Here is a 25,600-nt window from a genome sequence, read left to right on the forward strand (position 1 = left end):
GGTTGTATATTATTACAAATATACACATACCCAGATTTTGATGAATATTCTCCCAAAGGCGAGTGAACCCAACGTAGTGTATCTGCTTCCTCTCTAAGATGAACATGAGTGGTGCTTAAAGCAACAGTACAGTTATTCCATAACTCATGAAATTCAATTGGTAAATTTAGTTGGAGGGAGCTGACCCAACCATGTGACCCATATGGATGTGTGAAAGGGATTAACAACCTGGTTTAGAGTATGTCTCCCATGTAATTTAGAAATATGACCATATCACGGGGAAGCCGATACTTTTCTCCACATCCTACTCACATATCTAAACTTGGTATCATATTTATTATATATTATTTATTATATTAATACGATGTATGAATTATAATGTTTTTATATACCAATTTATTTGAAGACCATTCTCATTAGCTTGTATATAAAGTTTTCAAATGAAATGTATGTTCAAGATTTATTAAAAAAACAATATTTTTGGTTGTCACCATTTAATGAAAGGTTGTGATTGAATTTCTTAAGTTACATGCATTTGAAAAATGAGAATTTGTCATTATTTGCATTATTAAAAGTTTTTTTTTAGTCACTTCACTAATTTCCAACCCTAACATTTGAATTCGTGCCAATTTTATTGCCACAAATATTTTTCTTTCTTTCATTTGATTCATCAACGATTTACTAGTAATATATATAATTTCATTTTTTATAATTATATAATCCTAATAAATAATGATAAAGTAAGATTTAAAATTGTTTAGGATTAGTTAAGAGTTTGTACTCCCCATAAGTTAAGGAACTGATATTCATAACTATTTAACAAAAGTGAAGAGTGACTCATTAGAAACTATCAATAAATCTTTTAAATAGTATGATTTTCTTTAAATCATTTTAAATAATATGATTTTCTTTAAAGAATAATAGTTAATTAATATATATATATATATATATATATATATATATATATATATATATATATATATATATATATATATATATATATATATATATATATCTTAAAATAATAATAATAATTAATCAATTTATATTGACCAAACAACCACCAATGATTATATTTACAATAATTTTAAATACTATACATTTTCTTAAATAATAATAATGAATCAAATATATTCACTAAATAAAAATGAATAATTATTTTTATTATTGGTTCACTGATAAATGATAATTTTTCCCACATAAATTAAAAAGGAAAATAAAAATACTATTAATAATATAATTAACCAAGAAAATAGAAATATTATTAATAATATACACAACCATATTAATAAATATGGTTTATATACACAAATATCTATATATCAATCACATGCACGACAACATTAATAAACATGGTTGATATATGCTAAGAGGTGTAGGTGACATGGATTTCATATTAATATTAATATTTATACTGATAAATATATAACAATAAAGGGAGGCAAGAAGGGTTATTTATCGCCCTAATGAAGAAATAGAGACGAAATTGAGGCTAAGGAAAGCAACAAATAACCAAGCATAAACCTTAGCTCTTTGGCAAACATAAAATTGGCCTCTCAAAAGATATTAGGGAGGCAAAAAAACCTTAGCTCTTTGGCAAATATGGCAAATATTGAAGATTGGCCTCTCAAAAGATATTCAACAACCAAAAGTTTTTGAGGACTCCATGCTAGTTATTCAGAAGTTTCACGAAGCCAAATACTTTGGAGAAAAAGATTTACCTTTAATGACTCAAAATTAGATTATAAATTCAGAAATCTGAATTTATAGCCTTTTTTACATCAAAAGGGAATATAATCAAAATGTAGATGAACAATAAAATAAAATAGGGGAAACCCTTGAACAAGGAATGAAGGAATGATAATACAAGAATGATCCATATATATGCCATATCCCATAAATGAAAATATTTATATGATCAAAATCAATATGTATCGAATTAACACCCTTAGAGGTATGATTAAATGGGAATTAAGTTTTGTCAGGCCTATTAATGGTAGTTCTAATCCCACGATAAGCTAGATCTCTAGCGGATGACATGCTTGCACGACAGGTAGAGGAGGTAGACTTTATAGGTGCGAGTGCACGTGGAGGATAATCATGCTTGACGATTGGTGGAGGCTATTTCATTTCACATTTAAACCTCGGAGTAGTCTACCTAGGCAGAGGAATGGCCCGATTTCCGTCACCGGCCAGAAAATCATCCGGCTCGAGCCGCCGCCAGTCCCTCCGCCCTCTGCCACCCTCCCCTAGCTCCACCACCCTCCTTCTCTGCCACACTCCCGTGGCATTCCTGACATTCCCTCACAGAAAATTTGATCGGAGCTGGTAGGATTGACATCCCTTGACAGATCGAGTCCGAGCTGGAATTGCAGCTGCGGAGAGTTATTACCATTTCTAATTTGAAATGAGGAATTGTGATCCCGCGGGTTGCTCACTCACCTTCCTCCTCGACTCGGTGCCTCCCGCTCTACAATTCCTCCGCTCTGCAGCTCGCCACCCAGGTACAATTCGGTGACACCTCCGACTCTGTTAATTGAAATTCCCTTCAATGCGAAATTGAAATTCCCTGTAATGTAAAATCATCAGGTTCTGGTTGCTGGTTGCTATTATTTTCATTGTAAAACCCGCGAAATCGAAATTCCCTGTAATGTAAAATCATCAGGTTCACGGAGCAACTAATGTTAACAATATTTCAGATTTTTGCGGGGTGTTCGGTGACGGCATTGGCAATGCTATTTGGAGCCGAGCCGAACGAGTATTTCTATTGCGAATTTGGTGGTCCGAAAGTGGCTTGTCAAACATCGAGGGTTATCAAATTGTATCAGTCATTGTAGTTCTGCGACCCGGAATTATGCACTTGCCAGATGCAAAATTGAGGTTTTCTCACGGATATTCTAGCGGGAGTTGAGGCGATCAGCAGAGAATGCCAGAGGTATGTAACGATTCCTAAATTTTGGGGCTCAGGGTTTTCTTTTTCTCGCGTCTCTGTGTGGAAAGGAGGGTTGGGGCATATTTGCGGTAGTAGGATGTATAATGTTGGGGATGGGATTTGAAAAGAGGGCGCTATAATTCTTCTGGATTAATTTCGGTGGAATATTGAGAAGGGTATTTGATGTATTTCGTGAACTAGAGAATAGGGTATTTGTTAGTGTAGAAATGACTATGCATTATGAAGAAAACGAGAGGGTATCATGAGCTTGTCATATATTGACACAGCGTAGGCAGTTTTGATTATTTGTTTTCTCGTGCTTTTTGTTTTGAAGAAGCATTTCAGATTGTATGAGTGGTTGCTCTTGTTTTATTTACTGGTGTTTTCTTGTGTCCGCAAATCGATTTTTGTTTTACCTAGCTCCTATTTGACAAATAGTCATTCTTTGCGTCCTTTGTGGTCAAGAAACTCCAGAGACCTTGGGTATGGATTCATTAAGAAGGAAGCGAAAAGGAGCAGCAATAGATCTTTCCATTTTGGAACAAAGAGCTCGTCTATGTGATGATGGTGCATCAGCCACATCATTGGCCACACACCTTTCTTTCCAACAGCAGAGGAAGCCGAGGAAAGAAAAGATGAGGGACGAAGAATTAGGTTCCCAGCATCTGGATCCTACAAAAGCTGCTACTGCTACTCCTCCAAGAAGGGGTTGTTTACCTAATTCACCAGGATGAGGGTTAAAGAGAGAGGTTGGCTGCATTGATCATGCTACTCGGACTGGCAGGAAGCGGAAGCTTGAAACTGATTATTCTTTAGGTCTAGAATTGGGATGAGGCAAATTTGGTCTGGTAAGAATATGCAAGAGCAAGGCTACTGGAGAAGAGCTGGCGTGCATGACTGTGCCCAAAAAGATTGAAGAAAACATGCATAAGGAAGTTGAGATGATGCAACATCTTTAAGGCCATCGTAGTGTTGTCACACTCCAAGCCATGTGTGAAGATGCAAAATCTTTGCATCTTGTGATGGAATTATGCTCTGGTGGACGCCTGATCGATGAGATGTCTAGGAATGGATGCTACTTTGAGCACCAGGCTGCTAAATTGATCAAATAATTAATAATGGTCATTAAGTACTGCCATGAGATGGGCGTCATCCATGGAGATATAAAGCCTGAGAATATTCTTCAAACTAGTACAGGACAACTGAAGCTAGCTAATTTTGGCTTTGTCCATGCGGGTTGCAAAAGGTATTTATTTCCGAGCTTCATTGTAATCAACCCTGTCTCTCATTTTAGTAAACACATAATTTTATGACATCCAAACAAGGGCATTATTATCATTATTAAATAACCATGGATTTATGCTGACTTATAGTTCATTAACATCACTTGTATTTATTATAACAAGACAAAACTTATCAGGTGTTGTGGGAAGCCCTGCGTATGTTGCTCCTGATGTTTTGGCAGGGACCTATGCAGAAAAGGTTGATGTGTGGGCCGCTGGTGTCCTCCTGCATGCACTGTTGATAGGTGTATTACCATTTCGTGGGGAATCTGTTGAAGCCATATTTGATGCAATAAAACAAGTCCAATTGAATTTTCATTCTAAAAAATGGCAGTCTATCTTAGGACTAGCAAAGGATTTGTCATCGAGGATGCTTTCTAGGGATTCTGGAAAGAGACTTTCTCCAGACGAAGTTTTGAGTAAGTAAAACTATTGTACTACTAAGAATTACATATTTTTTATGCGGTGTCTTGTATTTTTTGCTAAGATGCAATTATGCACATATGAATTTTATGATCATATCTTTTGTTGCTGCTGCAAGCCACCCTTGGATCATGTTTTACACGAAATCTAATATAAAGGTTCAATCATGCAGTTCAAAAAGGAAAAAACATACCTATCCTGTCAAGGATGAATGGTCAGAATCCTTGCCTTCACTATCTCCACGTACAAGGGAGAGGAGAGCACAGTTCATAAAGTCAATTCCGACAGATCATGGAGAAGATGAAGCTTTCTCTGGGGTTTTAATCTCACGTCCAAAGAAACCAGAGTATGATATCCAAGTAGTAGGGAAATATGACCTTGTAGATGCTCTTGCATCTGCTATCTCCAGGATAAGATTACCGGAACCCAAAAGGAGCAGATTGTGTACCACTACATATCCTGTTCCACAACAATGTTCATCTAATCTAAAAAGTAGCTTCTGTACAACATTTTGAAAAACATGTTGACTATTACTAATCGACAGTGCTCATTAATTACTGATTTTATGGCCGAAAATATTTGACATTTCAAGAGTGACTGATAACATGAGTCATGCCATACACTGACTGAAGTAAGCGTTGGGGCAGCTGCATTTTGAAGATTAAAACTGATCTGAACATGAAATGACTCCATTGTTTGTGCCAGCCTAATTTGTAACTTCCTATGGTGATCAGCAATTCTAATATCATTTTATGTACAGCTTCTAAAAGATTATTTTGACTATCTGTATATATTGGGTTCCCAATGAAGATGTAAAATGCAAGATATTAGAATTGCATTTTGTATAAAGCATAACAATATCTTCTATAACAATTTTTGGTGAAATACTGTTATTTCAAACTAAATTGCTCTTGTTTGTGCTTTAAGTCCTCGTTTGAGGTAAACGATAGTACACTCTATGACGTGCATTGAGCATTTTAGAAAATTTGGAGGGAAAAATAATTGCTCAAGACCAGATAATTAATAGAATCAAAGTCCTAAATGAGACATTTGTCAATTTTCATGATACATCTAAGCTTTTGACATTTCCATGTTGCCTTGCAATTGGAAATCATTGCAAAGGTCAAACAGAAGCTTTTGAGATTTCTGTGTTGCCTTGCAATTGGAAATCATTGCAAAGTTCAAACAGTTTAATATCAATGTTTGTGATGATATGATAAAGCCTATATTCTTCGACACTCCAGGCTCCTGTTGTTTTCTGAATTAATTGCTGGTCAGCTTGCTTGGTGGACTTCTTTAATTCAAGTCAACTAAATGTTTATAAGAAAATTTATATTATTAGAAATTAAAATATTATTTTGATTTTGAGATGGCAAAGGTCTGGGCTTAGATGTGTCAAAATGGTGCAAAAGTGGCGTTTATGGATTGAAGTGTCTTGCTTTCCAAATCCAGGTCGAGCAGTTATTAAATTTTTCCTTTACAATATGGCAACAAATCATTTATTTCATGGAAAGAGAGAAGTTCCTGGAATGACGAAAAATATTGAGGCATATTACATTGCCCTTGTTGAAGGGTTAAAAGAGGCAAAACAACATGACGTCAATGATATTGAAGTCTTCACCAACTCGGAGTTGATATGTAATCAGCTGAAAGGCATCTATCGGGTTTAGAAGGACAATTTAAAACCTCTTCATAAGGAAGCAATAAATTGGAGTTGTCAATTTCAACATTTTACCATCAATCACTTTGCAGATATTGAGAAGATGTCCACTGATATAATGTCCAAAGCATTTTTAAGCACATATGTAGATGCCAAATATGACATAGGATCACCATCCACTGCAACAGAAATAATTGATCACCATCAATATAAATCCCCATTATGCGAATGGGTTGTTGTTATCATTTTCCTGGGGTCTATCATAGCATGGTTCTTTCACTAAATAAGAACCTATTAATGTTTTATTTTTCCCCAACATGCAATGACTACGGTTTTTTGTATTGGAGACAAATTTATGGACAAATGTATTTTCAGAAAAGTAACTAGTTCATGGTTTTGTGATTATCATCAATACATTATGATGTTGTCTGATCCTTCCAAACACCTTCTCAGATCTTTGTTTCTGGAGAGATATTGATATGTTATGTGATTTGTTCGTTGGTTGTTGATCAGTGATGAAAGGTTTCTTTACTATGTTTATAAGCAATTTATTCTTAATAACACATATTTCTCAATCACCCAGTCACTCTTCCCGTCTCCACCTTGGATTTCATCCCAATAGTTTTCCCAGATCAAAACTCTATTTTGGCTTGACTTCTTTGTATTTCAGATCTTATGCTTGTGGATTTATCATGATAGTAAGGACCTAGTCTTTTTAAATCAAAGCAAATCTTATTCATGCTCAGTGTGTCATAAGGAAATGTCAATATTTCTCCAAGAAATCACATCCGTCATGATGGTCTACTATGCTAAATCTCCCATGTGACCACTCCAATTCCTCCAAATCTTGCACTAGTTTTTCCTCTACAAAGAATTTTTAGATAAAAACTAGAAAATATGAAGTTGGTGTTCTGGCTGTTCTTGTAAGAGAGCTAAGAGGATTACTTGCAGTTAGCGAAACCTCTGCAATCCCTCTAATAGTCAACCATTTAAGATTGGGTTCATCTTTAGCTAAATGCAAGGACAATTTATTTCTGTTTTGTTGTCATTGTGTTGCAGTGGAAGTGACAAAACTGTAAATAGTTTGTTGAGATTGCCATCATTAATGCCTTCTTTGTAAAGCAAAAAAGAAAGCTCGTTATATTATTAGAATCATTCACAGTTGGGACTCTTCAAGAACTGCTCAAACAATTCTCTTGCCTGAGATTGGCAATTCAACCACTTTAGCACACTAGTGAAGCAGCTGCCAATTTTCCACCAATTCATGCAGGGGCCTGGCTTTTACTTGTAGAGATATTATTTGGCAGACAAGAATCAAAATAAATGTAAATATATCTGTTATTTGACAGGATTTTGTTTTGTACAGTATTTAATCAGTCATAAAGGAGATGGACGACATAGAAATTCGGGGTGTCCAACTCACCTCTGTAATTTACCCTTCTAGGAGGTGCCTAATTGCTCCCACAAGGTCATTGTAGCTTGATGTACCTTTGGGTCCCATTGACCTGATTTGATCATTTGTGTAATTAATATAAAATTTCTATCTTATCAAACATATATATTTGAGTTGGACTAGCTTAATTAATATGTGCCCACTTTTGCTAAACAATACATATTTTATGTCTGGAATCTGGTTTAGGTATTCTCACACACAGCCATCATACCATTATCAACAAGGTAATGAATTTTGTTGTTTAGGTTTTACTCCTTATCAGTAAATCTATGTTTAGGCTTTACCCTCCACTTTTTTTAGTGAATAGATTGAGGAATGTGATTGCACAATCTTGCTAGAATATTTCCTTGAACATGTATGTTAACCCAAATAAAAGGTTACAATTCATAAGAGATAAAATATTTCATGCATAGTATGGAAATTTATTAATATTGAGGTGATAGTAGATGTATTCCTAATAGTGCTTATCATTTAGCATGCTTGGTTGAAACTTTCCAACTCTGCTAGTTTGAGTCTTAACATGTGACAACTTTGGATTGTTATTTTTCTTTCATGGATTGTCACTTAAGAATATTTGACATTTCCTCAATTAATTAGAAGGGTTAATCACATAATGTTATACAAGTTACCTTAGTAAAAGAAAAAGGACATAAATGGTTTCCTAGGGAGAAAAGGGGGAGAGCAAAGGTGGAGAAAAAGAAGAAAAAACAACCCTTATGCACTATTAGCTCCCTAAAACCTCCTCCATGTGGAACTTCCCAAGGGAGGATGTTATGTTTTTAACTCTCATTCCATTCAAGTGGAGCTTTCTAATTCCACATATCTCGTGGTGATCATATATCTCATTGATTTCTTATCCCTTTCATCTACAATTACTTGTTTACAATGAACAACCATTCTTTGGATTTAAATCCTTTGAACAAATGTTCCTTTTTTTATAATAACTATAGTTTGCTAGGCCTCGTTGAAAATTTGAACTAGGGGCTCCATTTGTAAATGAGATAGCAACACTCATAATTAACGCTGAGTGAAACACCATCCTTGACATAATTGTTTCTTTGAGTTCATGTCCAGTGAACAAGTGTTTGTCGCATTTGTTCTCAAATTGTTTTTTATCGTTGATTTGTAGCATAAGTTAGAAAGCCACTAATGCCCTAAACTCTGCATATACAGTGCTTGTATCCTGCAAGTCTACACCCTGAAATTGGTAATTAAGTGTGTAGGATTTAAACCAATAAATTGACCAACATTTGTGTTCCTTGTTGTTTAACTTGGTTAATTCATGTCTTACATTATTACCAAATTTTTGATATCTCTACAAGAAAGTAAACTAGCGAGTCAATTTAATCAAAGTCAATTCATTGCTCACTAAGGGAATGCTTTTTTCACATCAAATGCCTACCTATGGAAAGAAAATTTCCCATGAGTAGCATTTCGGAATGTTCAACATTCATGCAAAAGATGAGTGTTATCTTCCATTTAAGGTCTGGTCTTAATGAAATCCCTAAATAATCATGATTATAAAGTTTTTATGATATAAATCTACATAGATGTGGGTCAAAATATTAGACACATTGGTAATTAATAACATGGAATGCTATCATCAATTTCAATGCTGAACAGGGGTTTATCGAATCTTATAAATTTTTGCATTAAGATGAATCACATCAGTTCCTCATTTTCTGAAGAAGTTAGATAAAAATATCATAGTGCACAATGAAGCAGTGTCAAGTTAGTGGTTCAAGTCATTAATTGACAAGAGGATGGATCATCTACAACACAAATGACAAGAGGAAGGCGTCAAAAGCATGGACAACACCATGATTTCTTATGTAAAGGAGACAGAATGTGTTGGTTGGTATGGATATATCTTTTATTTGTGTACATTGTAAAACTACAAACTTGTATTTATGTAAGCATTGAAGGTTAGAGAGTATGGACAGGATGCATAATGTATTGGTTGGTATGGATGTAAGGGTTTATTTGTGTACAAGGAGAAAAAAGAAACTATAGCCTCTAGAAGTGATTCATTATGTCCATCTAAACAAAGATATGATATGCAGATCCATGATGGAAAGATAATAAATTCACACAAGCATTCAATGTATCAAACATTGACACTTGAATATGAAATACCAAGCTTTCAAGTGGTATCAGACCTCGGCATGGGCAAGTTTGTAATCTTCTTCAAAAATACCAAATCAGGCTTCAATTCCAAATAAGGGGTTCGATTTGTGTCTTTTTTGCTTCATGTTTTTAGAACTCATGGAAAATTTGGTTGTGCAGTTGGTAATAGAGTTCGTAATTGAAGCATTAGAATAACTAAGAATGCATGTTTCAGGTTGACTTGGTTCAAAAGCAACAGGTTCAGAAAGCTGCACATCTAGATGCTATGAACCCAAGAGCTTCTTTCTTAAATATGAACACCATAAATAAAATTAGATTTGTTTTAATCATATAACAGATCTAACATTTGAGAATATATTTGAAGAACAATTTAGATTGATGTCCAAAACACTAATTCATTCCCAAATTGTGGTGTGTATACAACATTGTTACAGCTTAGTCTGCAGTATTAGACCAGTTACATGAGAAAATACAGAAACATTGCAGTAAAAAGAACCAACAATTCAATTTTTTGAACAATTACAAAGCCATGTGAATTAACTCGACATTCCATGTCAAAGTTCAAAATCTCATGAAACTTCAGGAGAGTAGTGGAATATAATTGATCTTTTACTTTTGCATTGATGAGGGCTCAAACATTCCTTGGTGCTCATCAGGAACCCATATTTTTAATATTGCACTGATGAAGGCTCAAACTTTCCTCAAATTTTGCAGGCACCCATGTTCTCAATGTACCTAGAGCCTTTTGAAACAACCCCACATTCTATGTCAAAGCACGAAGTTTCATGAACTTTAAGAGAACATATTATGTCCATGAACAGATTATGAAAAATGTATTTTTATAACAACATAACAATGGGAAAACATAAATATACTTATCATATGATAAAGGGCCACCTAACGATGCCATGATAACATAGCTTATCTATTCTTTGTGCATACCTCATTGATTCCCACTAGAGTTGAAGTCCTTCCATAGATGATCAGTCATGGTAGAAGATGATGCTTGTCCACTTATTCTATAGTTATCTAGAAAAATGTCAAATATTATCGCAAAGAAATTTTCTAGAGCATCTAGAGTTGGTGAAGACTTCAATATCATTGACATCATGTTGTTTTGCCTCTTTTAACCCTTCAACAAGGGCAATGTAATATGCCTCATTGTTTGTCGTCATTCCAGGAACTTCTCTCTTTCCATGAAATAAATGATTTGTTGCCATATCGTAAAGGAAAAATTTAATAACTGCTCGACCTGGATTTGGAAAACAAGACACTTCAATGCATAAACGCCACTTTTGCACCTTTTTGACACATCTGAGCCCAGACCTTTGCCATCTCAAAATAAAAATAATATTTTAATTTCTAATAATGTAAGTTATCTTATAAACATTTAGTTGACTTGAATTAAAGAAGTCCACCAAGAAACCTGACCAGCAATTAATTTAGAAAACAACAGGAGCTTGGAGTGTCGAAGAATATAGGCTTTATCATCTCATCACAAACATTGATATTAAACTGTTTGAACTTTGCAATGATTTCCAATTGCAAGGCAACACAGAAATGTCAAAAGCTTAGATGTATCATGAAAATTGACAGATGTCTCATTAATGACTTTGATTCTATTAATTATTGGGTCTTGAGCAATTCTTTTTTCCTCCAAATTTGCTAAAATGCTCAATGCACGTCATAGAGTGTACTATCATTTACCTCAAACAAGGACTTAAAACACAAACAAGAGCAATTTATTTTGAAATAACAATATTTCACCAAAAATTGTTATAGAAGATATTGTTATGCTTTATACAAATGCAATTCGAATATCTTGCATTTTCCATCTTCATTGGGAAGCCCAATATATACAGATAGTCAAACTAATATTTTAGAAGTTGCACATAAAATGATATTAGAATTTCTGATCACCATAGGAAGTTGCAAATTAGGTTGGCACAAACAATGGAGTCATTTCATGTTCAGATCAGTTTTAATCTTCAAAATGCAACTACCGCAACACTTACTTCAATCAGTGTATGGCATGACTCATGTTATCAGTCACTCTTGAAATGTCAAAGTATTTTGGGCTGTAAAGTCAGTAATTAAGGAGCACTGCTGGTCAGTAACAGTTAGCATGTTTTTCAAAATGCTGTACACAAGCTGCTTTTTAGATTAGATGAACACTGTTGTGGAATAGGATATGTAGTGGTACACAATCTGCTGCTTTTGGGTTCCGATAATCTTATCCTGGAGATAGCAGATGCAAGAGCATATACAAAGTCATATTTCCCTACTGCTTGGATATCATACTCTGGTTGCTTTGGAGGTGAGAGCAAATCCCCAGAGAAAGATTCATCTTCTCCATGCTCTGTCGGAATTGAATTTATGAACTGTGCTCTCCTCTCCCTTGTATGTGGAGATAGTGAAGGCAGGGATTCTGACCATTCATCCTTGACAAGATATGTATGTTTTTTCCTTTTTGAACTGCTTGATCGCACCTTTATATTAGATTCTGTGTAAAACATGATCCAAGGGTGGCCTGTAGCAGCAAAAAAAGATATGATCATAAAATTCATATGTGCGTAATTGCATCTTAGCAAAAAATGCAAGACACTGCATACAAAATATGTAATTCTTGGTAGTACAATAGTTTTACTTACTCAAAACTTCTTCTGGAGAAAGTCTCTTTCTAGCATCTCTGGAAAGCATCTTTGATAACAAATCCTTTGCTAGTCCCGAGATAGACTGCCATTTTTCAGAATGAAAATCCAATTGGACTTGTTTTATTGCCTCAAATATGGCTTCAACAGATTCCCCACGAAATGGTAATACACCTATCAACAGTGCATGCAGGAGGACACTAGCAGCCCAAACATCAACCTTTTCTGAATAGGTCCCTACCAAAACTTCAGGAGCAACATACGCAGGGCTTCCCACAACACCTGATAAGTTTTGTCCTGTTAGAATAAATACAAGTGATGTTAATGAACTATAAGTCAACATAAATCCATGATTATTTAATAATGATAATAATGCCCTTGTCTGGATGTCATAAAATTATGTGTTTACTAAAATGAGAGACAGGGTTGATTACAATGAAGCTCAGAAATAAATACCTTTTGCAACCCGCATGGACAAGCCAAAATCAGCTAGCTTTAGTTGTCCTGTACTAGTTCGAAGAATACTCTCAGGATTTATATCTTGATGGATGACGCCCATCTCATGGCAGTGCTTAATGAACATTGTTAATTCTTTGATCAATTTAGCAGCCTGGTGCTTAGAGTAGCATCCATTCCTAGACATCTCATCGATGAGGCATCCTCCAGAGCATAATTCCATCACAAGATGCAAAAATTCTACATCTTCATACACGGCTTGGATTGTGACAACACTGGGATGGCCTGAAAGATGCTGCATAATCTCAACTTCCTTATGCACGTTTTCTTCAGTCTTTTTGAGCAGAGTCATGTAGGCCAGCTCTTCTCCTGTAGCCTTGCTCTTGCATATTCTTACCAGACCAAATTTGCCTCGTCCCAATTCTAGGCCTAAAGAATAATCAGTTTCAAGCTTCCGCTTCCTGCCAGTCCGAGTAGCATGATCAATGCATCCAACCTCTCTCTTTAACCCTCGTCCTGGTGAATTAGGTAAACAACCCCTTCTTGGAGGAGGAGCAGTAGCAACTGCTGTAGGATGCAGATGCCGGGAACCCAATTCTTCGTCCCTCATCTTTTCTTTCCTCTGCTTCCTCTGCTGTTGGAAAGAAAGGTGTGTGGCCAATGATGTGGAAGATGCACCATCATCACATAGACGAGCTCTCTGTTCCAAAATGGAAAGATCTATTGCTGCTCCTTTTCGCTTCCTTCTTAATGAATCCATAGCCAAGGTCTCTGGGGTTTCTCGACCACAGAGGACGCGAAGAATGACTATTTGTCAAATAGGAGCTAGGGAAAACAAATCGATCTGTAGACACAAGAAAAAACCAGTAAATAAAACAAGAACAACCACTCATATGATCTGAAATGCTTCTTCAAAACAAAAATCATGAGAAAACAAAGAATCAAAACTGCCTACGCTGTGTCAATATATGACAAGCTCATGATACCCTCCCGTTTTCTTCATAATGCGTAGTCATTTCTACATAGTCATTTAATGAAAACATAGTCATGTCAATTTTTAATATTTTTGTTGGATATCGCTTGCATTGATCTGGTATTTTTTTAACCAAACAATGCACTTGAATGTCAATTTTTGTTATGTATCTATGGATTGTATAGAGTATTTTTATATTTCTTATATGAGACTACACGAATGCTAGTTATTTGTATACTACTGTATTTGAAATATTTTTTATATATGTATGCCTTTGTAATATGGAAAGATGATTGTTAGTATTTAAAGTTATTTAGTATTGAAATTTATTTCATGTATAAAGTCAATGAGAATAAACACTTGAAATTGCTAAAGATGTAACATCAGATGCAAGATTGAAAATTGAAATTACAAAGCAATTGAATTTTTTTGTAGAAATGTTAATTGAAGGAACAAGCAAGCGTACTTTGAAAAGCGCTTAGTCACTTGGTTCACATGAAAGAGCGAATGGATATCACTGACAATGATATCAACATAATAAGGATGTAGTAAATGCACATAGAAGAGCAGTGTGTTAACAAAAGAAAATAACTTCAATAGATCATCAACACGATGAAGTCAATAATCGTAAGTATGAGAACATGAGTAGTACCATGGGAAAAAATTTTCTTCAAATGTTTGTTTACGTGGATGTTGAAATTTTATTACCGTACCAAATTTTTCTAACAATAGTGTTCTTTGGGAACATTGTATTTACAAAGAAACTGTTCATGCAAGCAAGAACCAAGGGTCCTTTGCAAACAACACAAGAAATGGAGTATTTTAAGATGGAAATAATGATGCCCATGAAAAATTTGTAGCATCTAGTTTATTTGGTGATAACAATATGTTTGGTGACATGGTTGGGAATTTTCGTCATTCTACTGGCAATGTGGCGTGGGGCATTCCTTCCAGCGACTATATAGTCAATATTGCCAGTCCTCCAGAATCTGTTTACGCTCAGTCTCTTGGAATAAAATAGGTCCTGGAAGCATTTTTTGCTTTGATATGATTTTGAAATATAAATGGAATATATTAATTATTATATGTTTTTCTTGTTTCATTTCTTTGTGCAGAACAATGTTCTAATGAATATTGGTCCAGAAATATAGGCATAAAGAACACGGATTTGTCCATACCTCAAGTTCAACCCAGACCATTTGAATTCCATACTTCATTAAATTGCGAGAACGAAGAACTCTTTAACATCAATTTTCAAAAATTGGGTGTTTCGTGGAAATAACATTTCGTTGAAATGTTTATTTCCCTCGATGTTATGCATTTCCTAATTTTTCATGTTTTGCAAAAATCGCTGGTATTAGTTGGAAATAATTAATTCCTACTTGTCTATGGTTGTAATTTTCAATTTGAGGAGTTTGTTCCTACATAATAGGAATTTAGTTTCTCCTAGTTTAGTGTGTGGTTGAGAGAATCTCTCAACCACACTACTGTACGTCTAAGATAGGATTCCTATCTTGAGACTGTTGATTGTATAAATATGTGTATAATTTCCTCATTCAAATATAGAGAATATATTGCTGTGTATACTTTTATCTTGGTATCAGAGCCTGAGGGCCTAGCCCCTCGTGGGCTTGGCTGCTTCTGGGCTGAAGAGAATAAAAGTTTTGTGAATGTTTTTGTCCATCACCCTCTGTTGGCCAGCGCAGCTGTGGTTGTGGCGACAGGCAAGTGAGGAGAGCATGACATCGTTAGGAATTTTATTCTCCATACTCTGCAGTTGCAGAGTTGGGAGAAAACAATGGACTGTCATAGCCCTGGACAAGGTTTGATGCCAGCAAGCTTCAAAGTGCGGACTGTTCCCCATGATGGGGATGACGATGCCACTGAAGATATACTGGACCCCGACTTCGGAGAGGCGGCAATAGGCCGCGTGGCCCCTGTTGACTCTGGATTATGGTGGATTATTCTTCTTAGAGCATATGGCAAGTTTACAGGAGATCTTTCTGTTCAGGAGAGGACTGATGTTCAAACAGGGATTAAAATGATTTTGAAGTTGTGTCTTGCTGATGGGTTTGATATGTTCCCCACATTATTAGTAACTGATGGATCATGCATGATTGATCGTCGTATGGGAATCCATGGCCATCCTCTGGAAATACAAGCACTATTTTATTCAGCTTTGCGGTGTGCGCGTGAGATGCTAACTCCGGAAGATGGATCTGCAGACCTCATACGAGCATTGAATAACCGGCTGATCGCTTTGTCTTTCCACATCAGAGAATACTACTGGGTTGACATGAAAAAATTAAATGAGATTTATCGGTACAAAACTGAAGAGTACTCATATGATGCAGTAAACAAATTCAACATCTATCCAGATCAAATCTCCACATGGCTGGTAGAATGGATGCCTGACCGGGGAGGCTATTTTATTGGCAATTTACAGCCTGCTCATATGGACTTCAGCGAGTGTGGAGAGCCATGGATGTGAGCCTCTAGGAACTTACAGGTTGTTGTTAGCACTGAGAAATAAAGAGCTTGGTTTGACAATCAATTCTTGAGTTTGTCCATCATCGATCTTATAGCGCGGAGCGTTGGTAACCAGCGTCCTGGATGGCACAGTGGCGAAGTGGTGAATCCGATGAAATCTGTTTGGGGAGGAGAGGATATGGATGATGGACGGTCTTCGGTGGGCATGGAACACGTGGCCAAGCTCCAGATTGAAGTGGTGCGAATGTTGATCCCGCTGGGTATCCTGTGCACGCCCCTGATGGCGGTGCAAGCGAGGGAGACTCCACGTGTCATTTACATGATGAGGTCGAGCTCCGACGTGTCATATGCGGCAGAGCCGGTAGAAGACGCGTTCGATAGCAGCATAAAATGAATGTATTCCTGCAACAGGCAGCGAACTATGACTTCCAGCCTGTCAGAGTTGTTAATGAAGGGATTCGTACTGGAGTCAGTTCCCGTTTACATCTCTTTTTTTGCCACGTTGTCAGGCCGCAACCTAACGGGATCTTCGTTTATTCTGTAACATCACATTGAGCCAGAAATCAGGGTAAATAATGGCTGGAGTTGGGATATTCTTGCAGAACTCGCTGCGGGATTGACGGTGGACCCGAAGCCGAGGATTCACCAGTGATTTCCGTGGCGGTTTATAGCGTTTTGTGAAGAATTGAGGGCTGTATTGGGACTGCGACGGAGACCAGGATTGGGAGAATGAAAAACCGGAGCATGCAAACCCGGAGGTGGACTTTATGTGGAGTTTCACGTCGGTGGAGAGCGCAGAGGAAGCGATGGTGATTCGTTTTGCATGAGGAGATCGTGAAGAAGAGGCCACTGCTCACACCTGCGTGGTAAGCTGCTGCCGCTGTCTGCTCGCAACATTTTTTCTTTTTCTCTTCGCTTCTGTGGGATTGAGCCAGAGCGGAGTCATTGCTGCATGTGAAGAGGAGGCCGTAGGAGGTGGAAGATCCGAATCCATGTGGAGATTCCACCGAGCCACCTGAGCTGAGAGCTGATCTGCCTGAATGCCATAGCTCAACCGTGTATTGGAGGAGGAGTCTGCGCTGAAGAGGAGGAATCGAAATTCTCCGAATTGTTTTGTGAATCGTTGCTCCAGGATCACTGCACCAGGATCGCTGATCCATGATCATTGATCCCTGATTGACCGCGTGAGGAAGATGCTCAGAGATCGTGGCATCGGTTGTAGATCGGAGGAGGCCGGACTTGCCCGGAGGCCGCGAGGAGAGGCCGAGGAGGCCGGATCTCTATTTTTTTTTGGTTTGCAGGACGAATTTTTTTTGTTAAACAGATCTGTTGCATCATGATCTGGAATGGTTGATTCTCTGATATACGCTTGTCTGCTGACTGGCGTTCTATTTACCGATGGGGGAAAGAGTCACCTGCTGCAAGAGCAGTTTTCAGAGCTGCGTGGGGTTGCAACGGTCCAGTGATGGTAATGATTTGTTTGGACGTGAGGCTGAAATGAAGTTGATTTGAAAGTTCAGCGTGGAGAGACCGAGCATAGTAGAAGCGCGGTGGTGTTGCCTCATAGAAGAGCTGGACCGATCTTCCGGCATTTGGAGGACCCGAGTTGTTGGCGATACCAACTGAGATATGTTGGCGTTGTTTGGAGAACCCACTTGCGGATCTATCATAAGATCCTTAGAATCAAGTTTGATGAGCCGATTTGTCACTTCGATAATGCCATTGTTTAAATTTTATTGTTGAGAAAGTATTATGTCCGTAATGTATATCTGGTTAAAAGAATATAGTGGCATTTAGTTTGGCCAACTATTGTCACACATTTGTGTCTGTGTTGGAATTGGCCATTCCAACAATAGACAAATTTATTTGCAGGAATGTTTAGCAATCAGATATAATGAAGACATGACAGTGAAGAAGGCATTAGAGGAGTTGCATCAGAGATCATGTTGCAGATTGTTAGTAAGCATGAGGCAGTATGCTTGAAAACAATGACTAGCCTTGATACTGTGGGTAGGGGAAGTGGCATTATGTTGCGATGCCAGGAGAATTGGATACTGAAATGCGATGGAGGATTGGACCGTGGAGTCCTGGATTACTGTTCCTGAAGGGAAAATTGTGTTCTCTTCGTGTGGCTATGAGTGCCTATGTTCTGGTTCCTTTATCAGTGGACCCCTCACAAATGAGGTAAAGGAGCAGCGACAACGTTTATGGTGGACAACAAAGTAGATGTTTGTTTGAATTAGAGTGGTTTGTGGAATAGACTCCCTAGCATGTTATTATAATAGTCATTGTATGTACCCAGAAACTCCAAAATGTGGAATCAGATGTAAGTTTTTTAAGGGCATCTGAAAGTTCGTGGTGATCTCAAAACCACTTTGTAATGGTTTATGGTTAGCCTGAAACCATCTTTTATCACTTGAAAGTGAGGGTTGGTGGTGAGCCAGAAACCATCTATATAGTCTTTGTGACTGAAGTGCCTTTGTGGCTAAATTGCCTATGTGGCTTGAGGTGCCTTTGTGGCTCGAATCGTGGATGTCAATGCGTTGTTTGACAAGCTTGCCTTTGTGGCTGTGTGTACACGAGAGCTTAGTGCACATATTGAAGTTGGCGGATTTGCCCGGTGGTGGCAGATCGAACTTGCCCGGTGGTGGCATATTGAAGTTGGTGGATTTGCCCGGTGGTGGTAGATCGGACGTGCCCGGTGGTGGCATATTGCCTGAGTGGCTAACGTGTACACGGGAGCTTTGTGCTCGTAGGAGCAGGTGGACTGCAGTAACACCTGGCTCACAGTCTCAGATATTGGAGTGTCTGAGCATAAGAGGGTTGGTGCACTTTTCTATCTAACAGTTGCGTCGAAAGGCGCAATCAGCGCAACTGTTTGCGATTGGTATTTGGACATGAATATTTGGCTTAGAAAGGCACTGATCTCTCTTTGTTTTTTGTTTGGAGGTTCTGTACATGCAATTCCCCTGATGGTGGTGGATTTGACTATCATGACAAGTAGTCATTAAGGGGGGGAGTTGGAAATAATTAATTCCTACTTGTCTATGGTTGTAATTTTCCATTTGAGGAGTTTGTTCCTACATAATAGGAATTTAGTTTCTCCTAGTTTAGTGTGTGGTTGAGAGAATCTCTCAACCACACTACTGTACGTCTAAGATAGGATTCCTATCTTGAGACTGTTGATTGTATAAATATGTGTATAATTTCCTCATTCAAATATACAGAATATATTGCTGTGTATACTTTTATCTGTATTAAACTTCTTTGGGTACATTGTGTTTACATAAAGAACGCTCATGGAAGTGGAAATGGTTAGTGTTGTAGAAATGATGGAAGAAATGTAATTATGCAAAAAAAGAACAATGATGTGATTTGACAATTTGCGGCATCTGATGTTTTTTCTGATAGTAGTATGCTTGCTGGGATGGTTGGCAATTTGTGATATTCAGTTGTGAATGTGGGAACAAGCATTTCTAGAGGCAAGTCTGTAGACAATATTATTATTGGTAGAGAATCTATGCACACTCCCTCTTGTCAGACAAGACAAGTGTTGTAAGTAGATTTATTTTCATGGGATTTGTACATTTGAATATATATTTTGTAATTGCTAATGCATCTTTTATTTTATGTTTTTTTGTAGAATAATATTCGAGTGAATAGTGGTGGAGAAATAAGTTCACAACCAATGCAACGTTTATTGGTTGGTCAAGTTTAGCTCAAACAGTGCAATTGGAAAGAAAATGTATGTGTTTTGTCTATTCAACTTACTGCACACTTAAAAAAATTAACTTGGCATTTTTAATATGTTTCATTTGGCATTATGATTTATAACTTATGTAAGTAGAATGAACCCAACTTCAACAAATATAGAAGAACAAATTATCATCATTTTATGGAAACAAATGTTCAAACCTATGCTCTAATTCAGTTAGTTATTTCATGTCATCCTCAATCTATATTTCTATTTGGAAGAGAAAATGAAAGTGGTTGCCATCATTTCAGTAGATAAATGATTGAAAATGAATAGTCTTATTCTTGCATTCTGATTTCTTTTTTCTATAGAATAGTCTTAATTTGAATTTTAAGTTTTCCTTGTGTAATATAGTTATGAATCCTAATTAGATGATTACCCCAGCATAGATCCATCTTAATCACGGATCTAACATGAGCCGAGAGATAAAATTTCTTCAAGTATAAGCATATTTTAATAGAGTGCAAAAAACATGTAATTTTTCATTGTTTAAATTGTTCAACATGTATAGCATATTTTTTTGTTATTATAAAAGACTTTTCTTTTTTATCTATTGAATATTTTATTTTTATTTTAAGAGGGACATGTGTCACCTCCAAATTGAACACATACTTACACATCACCTTCACACTGGCATGTAGAATCCTCTCAACTCAACCAGCAAAAATTACAACCAGATTACTTTCTTTCTTCTTCCTCCTTGCTCTATAAAATCAAGTGAAGATGAGATATAACAATCCCCTCCTCCAACTAATCGATATCATACATGCGGCAAACAATGATGGAAACTTTGGTTTGCAATATTTTGTAAACTTTGTATGTAAAATAAATTTATATTATTTTATTTATAATGTAATTGGATGTGTGGAAACCCCATATTGCATCACAAAGTTTGAAATGAAGACATCCATATCACAACCCTTGAACTGTTAAACCTTCCTATGACATTGACCTATTAATTCATTTATCAAATCCATCCGCTAACATAAATTACTTCCCAAGGTGACCGCCAATGATTGTTCGAATATTACACGCTCCTGAGCTATTTGAACTTTACGGCACTTTCGATATTGGACTGGACAGCTGTCATGTTGGTTTGGGAGGGGGAAGAGTATAGTTTCTCTCGTTCATCCTCATGGCCTCGATTTCGATTCGCCAGATTATACCCTCGCGGAGCATAAACGGCGACTAGGGTCACATGGACCGGTATTTCAATACATTTTTCTGGAACTTGAATTTTTAGGACAATGCGAGCACTCTGGCCCATGTGTGGTACTGCCAAGCTCCGCACCTCCAATCTCACTGTTCATCGTGTATGCCTGCAACCAACCATGGAAAACTCGATGATTAAGACTACTATTGCTTTCCACCTCACTCTTATTTCAACCGATTTCCACATGTTTCTCGTAAGACTTCGTACTATGAGTAGCGATTTATCCGATCGATGGTTAACGAATATGATGGTTACGACGCTGACGACTAATCGGTTGTGGGTTAGCGTGTCGATAGGTAAGGTTTGGTTTGACTCTGTTTACGTACCCAAATATATAGACAGGGGCAGTGACGCATCCAAGTATCCTTTGTGATAGCCCCTTCCATCCGCACTACAAATTTGACAAAGAATGCATCGCTAGTATTCAAGCCCTGCCCATTGTTAAAGTACTTTCTTCTTATTTTTATTGAGGCTTGCTGTATCACGGTTGTGTTTTTGAAATTCGAATTGGTATTTAGGCCTTTCCACTATAACTGAACACTAGAAGTATACTTACGTTTTCAATGCTTACCTCTTGAATACTTCGAGTCAAGAGGTTGCTATAAAAGTAGATGGATGAGAGATTAGTATACTTGCCTAGTGTTGCAGGTATCTCACCACTTAGAGAGTTGTATGAAAAGTCAAGTTCAGATAGACGTGTCCAACACAACTTAAGGAATTGCACCACTAAGATTGTTGTTTCGAAATTCTCGAAGAGATGTGCAGTTGCCTAGAAAATTTGGAATACCTCTAGTCGGAACATTTAAGTACAAGCCCAGATGTCTAGCTTGATTAGACGACCAAATTTTGTCAGTATCATGCATATCAAACTGTTCCCTGAAAGATCAATTGATAGAAGCTATGTGCAATTAGACAATGTTGTGGAATAGTACCCAACAACTCATTAGAGCTGAGGTCAAGTTTGCTCAGTGCTCTAACCTGTCCAATCTTTGGTGGAATTCTTCCTATCAATAAATTTCCAGAAAGATCTAAGGTGCCCAATAAAGAGAGGCTGCTCAAAGATGGTGAAATGGTGCCTTGTAATCCTAATCCAGGAAGGACTATGGCAACTACTCTTTCAATGTTTCTTTGACACCAAATTCCAATTCGAGGAGAATACGTTTTTTGAGTTATCAACTGTCCATTTGGACAATGATCCACCATCTGATGTGATGGCCTCTCTAAAGGCCAAAAGAGCCTCCATGTCCCTTTCATCATGATCAGCCATTGATGATAGGAATTGGTATCGAGCTTGGTCCAACATATTACGCCTATTCAAATAATCAAAATCATCAAGCTGAAGAGAACAAACCATTTTCCCTATCAATATGGGAATATGAGCACTGCTTCTTTGAGAAACTAACGGTTGTTGCACTCGTGGTTGCTGCTATTGGGAATATCATTGCAAATAACGTAAGCATTGTAACAACTCGAGCTACTACTAACACCTATATGTGGGCGCACGCGTGTCACCACAATTAGAGACGTGTAGATGAAGAGGGAGCTCCCTTGTAAAAAGCAAATGAAGAAGAGGAAGAAGTGGAGGATGTGATATGATGGGAGGGCTTGCAAAGAAACATCAAAGATGTGGAGTAGTTGGACCAACACCCTAATCTCTCGTTACAGTCGATGGAAAATAGTGAAAGAGAAAGATGGTCTTTACTCCATTCTTTCTTGTTAGGTTGAGCTAGAATATGATGCAGAGGATCCAACAGTGGTCGTAAGCAAGTTACATGAAGATGACGAAAGCCTCCCAAGGCCAAAACAATGCTCCTTAGCTTCCTTGAATCGGATGTATACAGAACCTCTTTAGGGCAATGCTTGGCACAAATGCCTTCCCATATCGCCTCCTCTTTGGTGGAGCGCTTCCAATGGAGGCTCATAGAGGTGGCGATCACGAGAGACTTCGAATCTAAATGCTTGAACACCTCAAACAACACATCCTCAAAACAAGACTTAATGGAACCACCATCATGTTCTTCCTGCCTCATTTTCTTCACCTTAATCTCTTGCCCTTGATGAATCCAAGAAAGAGGAAGGCATTGGATGTGCGTCAATTGCAACCAACTCTACGCAGGGCAAATGCGAGTCGAAGAAGGTTGTACTCAACAATAGTGTTAACTCCTCGCTTCGAAGGGTGGTTGTACTTGGTGCAGCAGGAGAAATAGGAAAGAATCGAGCTTGATAAAAGTTTGCACATGTTGAATTCTAATAGGAAAGAATAACGAAAATGGAGGGAGGGGATTGGTTGGGATAAACAGTATTTGCGCAAGCAACTTCATGAAGAAAACACCCTTCGACGTAATTAATGGCGCTTTGTTGAATCATATCATTAGCATGTCATTCAATGAGTATTCAATAAAAATACAGTATCAACTCTCATTTCTATTAGTAAGATAGGGAGATATTAAGTAGCATTCCTCACGTATTCAAACCCAGTGATATTTGATTGTTAAAATTTCCACATAGAAATGAAATGAATTGGAAGTTTTTGGAAGGTGTAAGTTTTTTTTTCACAATTATTTTATAATAGATTGTTGATCCGGATTTAAACAAGAACACAATAAAATATAGAGATAACCATATACACAGAGATGCAGCAGAAATAATACTTCATTTCATTACTATAAAATATTGAAATATGCTTACAAACAGAAATGGAAATAAACTAGCTAGGGCGATGGTAGCTTATCTCTAAGAAGAGATGTGGTGGCTACATGCCTCTGAACTGTGTTACAATGAGGCCCGAAGGCCTATTTATTGTTGAGAAACAATCGAAAACCCTAAGCATCCAAAAACCTAACCCTAGAAGATGAAACGCCAAACTGTGGGCCCCGTTTGGGTAAATTGGTACATCAACTTCTTGGGGCCGTAACTTTGGCATACAATCTCCGTTTCACATGTACAATATCTCATTAGAAAGATCTATCCGAGAACTACCACTTTGGGAAGAGAAACATCAATCCATCGACTCATGTTTCTCCTTGGTTGCCCAAAAAACGTCATTTAGGGGTTCAAAACGGCTCCGAAAGTTCAGGACCCGAAAAACTGTTAAAAATAGTAAACTGTGCTACAATTAAGGAAACTGAAAAGTTGAAAGAAACAATGGTGGGTTCCAAGTGGACTTGGTGGGTGGCCACCAATATCCACCTGGATCATTCCTCCCCCCTTAGGAAGCAATGGTCCCCATTGCGTTGAGTTCCTCTATGAGATGAGGAAACTTCTGCTGAACTTGGTCCCTGGTGAGCCACTTGCCCTAGTGAAGGAGTTGGCCTGCTTTGACAACTCAATATAGTTGGATATTCTATTGGCGAGTGTGCTCGATCTGTGTGTCTATGAACCAATTAGTTGCAGCTTGTTCCATGCAATATGGATTTAACTTTGTGAGTGTGAGTTGTTCTGTGATGTCAAATGTGTCTAGTAATGGTGGAAAGAGTGGCCGAAGGTGGTCCACATTGAACGCTGGGTGCAGGCCAAGGAATGGGGGAATGCTGAGCTCAAATGCATTGTCTACCACAGCCTTGGTAATGGTGTAAGGACCATATTAGAGTGGTTTAAGTTTATGATAGGCTCTGGTAAGGCGTTCCTTTTGCAAATGGAACCAGACTTTGTCGCCCACCTGCAACTTGTGTGGCACCCAATGTTGATCATGGTGCTGCTTGTACTTGGCATTTGATTTCTCCAGAATGTCATGGACCTACTGGCGAATAAGTTGGATGTGCTCAATGAAGTTGTTTGCCTTATCTGTTTCGAACTGGACATGAACCGAATCTGCATGAGTAGCTGCAAATGGCATGGCCACATTAATGGAACATAGTGGCTGGAATCCCAAGCCCACCTGAAAAGGGCTATGGCCAGTGGAGTTGTGGAGAGCCCGGTTGTAGCTGTGTTGAACATAGGGGAGGCTCTCATCCCATGTGCATGGATGTTTTGAGTTTTAACTGGACATGAACCGAATCTGCATGAGTAGCTGCAAATGGCATGGCCACATTAATGGAACATAGTGGCTGGAATCCCAAGCCCACCTGAAAAGGGCTATGGCCAGTGGAGTTGTGGAGAGCCCGGTTGTAGCTGTGTTGAACATAGGGGAGGCTCTCATCCCATGTGCATGGATGTTTTGAGTTTTACATGTGTAGAATGCGTATG

The 25,600-nt window shown here is 37.7% G+C and overlaps 1 protein-coding gene and 2 pseudogenes across 1 annotated transcript; 2 read left to right on the forward strand and 1 right to left on the reverse strand.

The window, feature by feature from the left end:
* The first annotated feature begins 3,417 nt into the window (after positions 1 to 3,417).
* Positions 3,418 to 5,153, forward strand: LOC149185381 (serine/threonine-protein kinase PEPKR2-like; annotated as a pseudogene).
* Positions 5,154 to 12,010: 6,857 nt separating this feature from the next.
* On the reverse strand, positions 12,011 to 13,745 carry LOC149185382 (serine/threonine-protein kinase PEPKR2-like). Its single transcript, XM_089419086.1, has 3 exons — positions 12,986 to 13,745; positions 12,530 to 12,826; positions 12,011 to 12,408 (listed from the first exon to the last, which is right to left on the reverse strand). Exons 1-3 carry the CDS (start codon positions 13,743 to 13,745, stop codon positions 12,011 to 12,013), a joined length of 1,455 nt encoding a protein of 484 aa, XP_089275212.1.
* A 1,950-nt stretch (positions 13,746 to 15,695) lies between these two features.
* On the forward strand, positions 15,696 to 16,842 carry LOC149185383 (neutral/alkaline invertase 3, chloroplastic pseudogene; annotated as a pseudogene).
* The last annotated feature ends 8,758 nt before the right edge of the window (positions 16,843 to 25,600 follow it).

The sequence above is a fragment of the Pinus tabuliformis genome, chromosome 3_2 (genome assembly GCF_031772625.1).
Source record: "Pinus tabuliformis cultivar Carrire ecotype Pingquan chromosome 3_2, CPIR1, whole genome shotgun sequence".
NCBI classification, from domain to species: Eukaryota; Viridiplantae; Streptophyta; class Pinopsida; order Pinales; family Pinaceae; genus Pinus; species Pinus tabuliformis.